This window comes from Carlito syrichta, unplaced genomic scaffold, assembly GCF_000164805.1.
Source record: "Carlito syrichta isolate Samal-C Ts95f unplaced genomic scaffold, Tarsius_syrichta-2.0.1 Scaffold260196, whole genome shotgun sequence".
Classification (NCBI taxonomy): Eukaryota; Metazoa; Chordata; class Mammalia; order Primates; family Tarsiidae; genus Carlito; species Carlito syrichta.
Window position 1 is genome coordinate 127849 of NW_007204292.1, and position 6433 is coordinate 134281.

Below are 6433 nucleotides of genomic sequence, written 5' to 3' on the forward strand. Positions count from 1 at the left end.
ACAGAAGGGGCCTTGAACTGATAAGGATATTATCATCTACGGTTTAGGGCAAACGATGTAAAATGAGTGTGCATTTGGTGCCGAGGTTTTCCCCTAAAAGAGCCCGCTGCCCCAGCCAGAATCGTGCCCGGTCAATTCGACAAATATTTAATTAGCGCCTGCGATTTCCAAGGCACCGTGTTGGGTGTCGAGGAGGAAGCCACGACGAATCCCTGCTGATGCCACAGAGAAACGAGACACGAACCCAGTAACCGGGAGGCAGAGTGGGGCGTCATGGTGGAGAAAAGGCAAAGCACAGGAAGAACCTGGTAGCGCTTAAAATAATTCGACTTTCCTTTTTTTAAATTTTTTTTTTTTAAAGATTCTATTTCGGATCCCTTTCCGCACGTGCCAGGTCGCCTGTCTGCAGAGAATCCGCGACCCTGAGAAATCTGTCCTCCCTATTCTTTCTTTGCTCACACATTCGATGAGCTCTTCTGCCACCAGCCCTGCTTTTGGAATGGTATCTATTGTGTGGGTGGTGAAGCGATGAAAAGATATTTTTGTTCTAATTATGAGAACGGGGGGGGGGGGGGGGGGGTAATGGGAGGCGCTGATGCGATGCTCGGCGAGGATGCGCCGAGGCGTTACTAAGGTTACTAGAGAGGACGACCGGCGACAGGCAGGGGGATAACAAAATATATTTTCAAATGAGGGGCGTGGGCTGAGCAGCGGGCAGTGCCACGCGGATGCTGGATTCTCTAGAGAGGAAAGAAGGAGCCCGGGGCGGGGGGGAAACTGGGGGCCGCGACAGGGCGAAAGCAGGAAGCCGCCGCTTCCCCTTCCGGCCCTTTTCTCCCGCCGCCCGTGTTTCCGGGAGCTGTTCGGGCGGTAGCACAAGATCGGTGCTTCCGGGGACGGCGCCATTTAAGTGTGGCACACGGCCGCTTCGGACCGGAAGTGGCGCCCAGTCGGGACCCGTAGGGAGAGGCGTGGAGCGGGCGGCGGTCGCGGCGGAGGCCGCGCCGAGGCTGCGCGGCTCAGGCGGACGGGGCGGCCCTGCAGCGGCTCGCTCAGGCCGTGGGTCGTCGCTGCAGCTGTCGGAAAAGGAGGAAGGGACCAGTCTGGGTCGAAGTTGGCACAGCCGGGCGGAGGGTGTGTGAGGAGGGCCGTGGGTCCCTTTGGCGTCGCGGGGAGGAGCCCGGACCCGCTCCCCGTCCGCTCCTCGCTGGTCATCCTTTTGGCCGTTTGGGAGGACAGTTTCTGGGGACGCCCGGTGTCTCCGCTCTCCAGTTCCTCTCGGCTCGTGCCCGTTGATTCACAGTCCGAAGTGAGTGAGAGCTCTTGAGTCCAGACACGGAGCTGAGAGAGGAGAAAAGCAGCGGGCGAGTGGGGCGAGGGCGGGAGGTGGTGGCGGGCGGGAACGAGAGGAGGATGGCCGTCCACGCCTGTGGGGTTTCGCTGTCCCCCGCATCGTCGTGAGAACCGAGAGATACGGTCACGCGTTTACGCTCCGTTCCTAGGAGCGCGGTCCTCTCGAGAGCCTCGTTTCGTAGACGGGGAAACTGAGGCTCGGGGGAGCGGGGTTAAGCAGCAGGCCCAAAGAGTGACACGTGGTGGCCGGGCGCCGTGGCTCACACCTGTCATCCCAGCACTGTGGGAGGCCGAGGAGGGAGGATCGCTTGAGCCCAGGAGAGCGGGGCGTGGTGGCTCGCTCCTGTAGTCCCAGTTACTCTAGACTGAGGCTGAGGCAGAAGGATCGCCTAAGCCCAGGAGGTGGAGGCTGCGGGGAGCCGGAGTGTACCGGTGCACTCCAGCCTGGGCCACAGAGTGAGACCCCTGACTCAAACGAACAAATAAGATAAGTAGAGGTGCAGAGCCAGGCGCCGTACATTTTGTCAGGTAGCCTGGTCCAGAATGTAACTCTCAACTCCACACTGTGGTTGTCCCCCTGCAAAATGGGAAGAAAGTGTGGGTCTAGAACAAAGTCTGTCTGGCTTGAAGAGATGTGATAAGGCAACTGGTGTTGACCTGGTAAAGGGGTGTGAAGTCCAGGTTAACAGATGCCAGCCTCCTAACCATCTCCAGCGGGGTCTTTCTCTCTATGGCATTCCGTGGGACAGGGAAGAGAGGTGTATACCCACTGCTAAATTTGAAAATGGGATTAGAGACAGATCACAGGCTTTAAAGGTTATTTGATGTAGTCACCTTATTTAACAGATGAAGTCCAGGGAGGGGAAATGACCTATTAAAGGTAGCCAGAACTAAAAACTTGTTTTCTTTTTTTTTTTTTTTGAGTTGGCATCTCACTCCGTCGCTCCGGCTGGAGTGCAGTGGCACACTCACAGCCACCCCAACGTCAACCTGCTGGGCTCTGGCAATCCTTCCACCTCAGCCTTCCAAGTAGCTGGAATTACAGACACGTGCCACCGGCTAGTTTTTTTCATTTATTGTAGAGACAAGGTCTCGCCAATTTGCCCGGGCTGGTCTCAAACCCGCAAGCTCAGGCTATCCACTCGCCTAGGCCTCTCAAATTGCTGGGATTACAAGAGCCACTGAGCCCGGCCTAGAAACATGTTTTCTATCCTAGGTCCAATGCAGTGACGTTTGGGGAGTTCTTTCCTCTTCTGCTGTACTTGATCTAGTGAATATTAAAGTTTAAAAAATCTGGCATCCAGCCTGAATATAAATGGGTTGCTTATGACATAAAATTATCCATTCCCCCATTCCTGTGTCCTAAATTCAGTGTCACAATGGAACCAGGAGCGGCTTTCCACATAATTGAGTGACAACAGGTCTTTCAGCATTTCTGAGAATTTCGGTTCAAAATGAATTGAAGCAAGAGAAAGGTGCTAAGCCAAAGGATAAGGAAGTTTACCCTGAAGAAACTTAAAAGGAAATGGAAATCTCTACATATGTTGAAAATGATTGCAGGAAAATTTTCATCATTTGACGATATGCTTTCACAAATACTGTAGTTCCCATGGTCTACAGCAAACCATTTTCCAGAGAGGCAATTTGGAGAAGCTGAAATTGTGGGCTTAAGAAATCAAATAGATCAGCTTAGCCACTTATTTGCTTTGTAAAATTGGTTTACTTAATTTGATTTGTCCTTTATTTCTTCATTCCTAAAATGGAGATGACTTTCTGCAGAACTAGAGGCATTGGTTGTACAGTACTTAGTAAGATGTCTGGAACAAAATTGGTGGTAAATACACAGTAACTGTTACTACTCTGAATCAAATAAGAGTGGAACATTGCTGATGCTTGTAAGTAGTCACTTTGCAGCTTCTAGACCTAATTTTCAGTGAAAATATCAAAACATAGCCTCCTTTGTTCACCTCATGGTAATTAAGGGTGAAATACATTGATGCGTTTTCTCGAGGATAAGCCTCTTATTTCAGAGTGAACGTAAGTTTTAGATTGCTGGATAGCCCATGAGCAGGGATCTGTCCACCATGGTTCTTTAAAACTATTGTGCCTGTGGAAGATAACTTATTTTAGAACTATTCTGTTTCCTGAATGATTGGCAACTTAGGTTCTAAATATCCGGCTTTCTACTCCTTTACAGATGCATGGTCACGGGGGCTATGACTCTGATTTTAGTGATGATGAACACTGTGGGGGTTCTAGCAAGAGGAAAAAGAGGTAAGTCATTTCTTTTTTTTTCTTTTTTTCTTTTTTGAGTTGGGGGGGTCTCACTCTGTCGCCCAGACTGGAGGGCAGTGGCTGCTCCCAGTCATCACAGCCCCGACCTGCTGGGCTCTGGCGATCCTTCCACCTCAGCCTTCCAAGTAGCTGGAACTACAGGTGCGTGCTACCACACCCGGCTAGTCATTTCTTACTGATCCATGTTGCACATCCTTTCTAGGTTTACAAGGCACAAAGGAGTAATAACAGAAGTGTTTGGGTTGTGTTTGCATGTGAAGATAACTGCCCTAGTGAATGAATTTGTGTTCGTTGAAATGTTGTAACTTGCTTCAAAATTGGAGAACAGTTGTGGGAAAAATAAGAAGATACTGTTTATGCTGTGAAGGGGGTTATAGGAAAAGGAAAGAAAATAAAAATATCCAATTTCTCTGTTGCCAGTATTTTTAATTCAGCTATCCAGAACTGTGTCCTTGAAAATGTCATAACTCAAAAGGGCTTTGATTGACCATCAATCAAAGTGTGGTGATGTGGAGGGTGCAAGTATAGTGCAGCACAGTTCTTACAGGTACGTGAATGAGACTATCAGGGGAAGAAACTCATGGAAGCTCTCATTAAATTGTAAGGGACAGGAACTCTTCACACATAAAGCCTGGGCGTTATAAGACTAATCTTGGTGGAGTTGCTGTGCTTAGGACTATTGTTCTCAGCTTTCCGGTTTTTTTTGTTTGTTTTTTGTTTTTGAGTCCAAGTCTCACTTTCACAGGCTGGAGTGCAGTGGCATGCTACGGCCACTCTAGCCTTGACCTGCTGGGCTCAACCTTCCAAGTAGCTGGAACTACAGGCACACACCACCACACCCAGCTCATTTTTTAAAATTTATTTTAGAGATGAGTCTCACCAAGTAGCCCAGGCCGGTCTTGAACCCCTGAACTCAGGCAGTCCTCTCACCTCTGGTTCCCAAAGTGCTGCGATTACAGGTGAGAGCCACTATGCCCGACAGCTTACAGATTTTATACATTAACTCAGGAGAGGCTGATTTGTATTAACCATACTTATACACCAAGATGTTGACTGATTTATACTAACCAAGCATATAGAAATGAGTTAATTATTTCATACTGAAAGCAGTACATTAGGCATACTAACTGTGTCTAAACATTTTTATAGGCTACTCAGTCCTCATGGATAATCAAAATAGTACTAATAATAGTAAATTATATTTTATGATACTTCACATTTTCTAGGTTTTTCATTCGAAAATATTACTTTGTAAGACTAAAATCTACCTGGGTACTCTGCTCCAGGGTTATACTTCTCTACATGACTAGGCTGATCATCTGTGGTCCATAGTCTCTGTAATCAGCCTTACTTTTTCCATATCCGTAATTACCAAAAACTTTCTTATCCCTGTGTCACAAGCAGAGAAACTAAGAAACAAAGAGGTAAAGTAACCTAATCTCATTAAGATAAAGGTAGGAAATGGCAGAATCAAGATTTGAACTGGCAACCTAGGAGGTTTGCCATTAGAATTCATGCTTTTGTTAGTGCCATCTTCTCTGTGTTGTAGGTATTAAATTAAGTTGTTAATTAGGCTATTTAAGGAAATGTAAAATGTCTCATTAAAGACCAGTGAGTCTTTTTTATATTAAGACTTGTATTCTTTAAAACATGTTCCAATTATGAAAATATAAAGATTAGAAAACAACCTTTGAGAAAAATTAATCCTTATTTTTTTTCTTAATACACCAGGACAGTTGAGGATGACTTACTGCTCCAAAAACCATTTCAGAAAGAAAAACATGGAAAGGTGGCCCATAAGCAAGTTGCAGCAGAATTGCTGGATAGGTATGGTATTTTGATGTGAATTACATTCTTTGGTTTAATATGTTTTATACACTTAGGAACTAGAGGATTTGATTCTATCAATTAGAATATAAATATTTTGAATTTACTTAAAAATGCGATTTGTTTCAACAGGGAAGAAGCAAGAAATAGAAGGTTTCATCTCATAGCAATGGATGCTGTATCCTTTTTGTATTTCTAGATTTTTTTATAACTAGTAGAATATTTTAAAATCTGCTTTTTTTTGTTACGTAAAAATCTTGTGAAGTCAGATTTGCCATTTATACTTTTGATATATTCTCTTTTACTAATATATAGGAAAGATTTAGAGATAAAATAATGAAACATATTAATATTCTATAAATGCAATTATAAAGTCCATGAACCTGCAAATATATTTCCAACTTGTTTTTTCAAGCTTTCAACATTTCTCTTTCCTATACTTAACCTTTTTTGGTTTTGTTTTGTTTTGTTTTGTTTTGTTCTGTGAGTCGGGGTCTCACTCTCGCCCAGGCTGGAGTACAGTGAGCCACCATGCCTGACAGACCACCCGTCTGTATTACTGTTGTGAATATTGGAGAATGAAAGAGAGGCCAAACAAGACTGGAAGTATTTCTGGGTATTTATTGCTATGATCAGAATTGAGAGACGGAGACACTGTCAATTTGATATACCCCCTCCCTGTAGTCACCTGTTTCACTTGGTTGTCATTACAATATTTTTCTTTAAGTTATAGATATACCATTGTGTCGCTAATTTATTTATTCCTCTTATCTGCTAACTCAATAGCTTGGCTTTCCCATGGATCCTCATCTGCCATTTGTTCCTTTAGCATTTAAACATCTGCTCTGCCTTTTCTGGCATAGGTGAAAACAGGGCCACAGTTTTTTCTGGGGTGTTTGGCAGGAGTAGAGTAGTTATTTTCTAAAAGTTATCATTCTTTTTTTTTTTTTTTTTTTTG

General features: G+C 45.1%; 1 protein-coding gene across 2 annotated transcripts in view; it reads left to right on the plus strand.

The window, feature by feature from the left end:
• The first annotated feature begins 1051 nt into the window (after positions 1-1051).
• LOC103253982 (protein FRA10AC1) overlaps positions 1052-6433 on the plus strand; it is a 35737-nt gene continuing 30355 nt past the window's right edge. For both annotated transcript variants that reach the window (XM_008052176.1, XM_008052178.1), the window contains exons 1-4: positions 1052-1309; positions 3551-3627; positions 5380-5475; positions 5608-5653. In XM_008052176.1, the coding sequence (XP_008050367.1) occupies positions 3551-3627; positions 5380-5475; positions 5608-5653 (219 nt within the window). In that variant the 5' untranslated portion in view covers positions 1052-1309. The remainder of the gene's footprint in view (positions 1310-3550; positions 3628-5379; positions 5476-5607; positions 5654-6433) is intronic.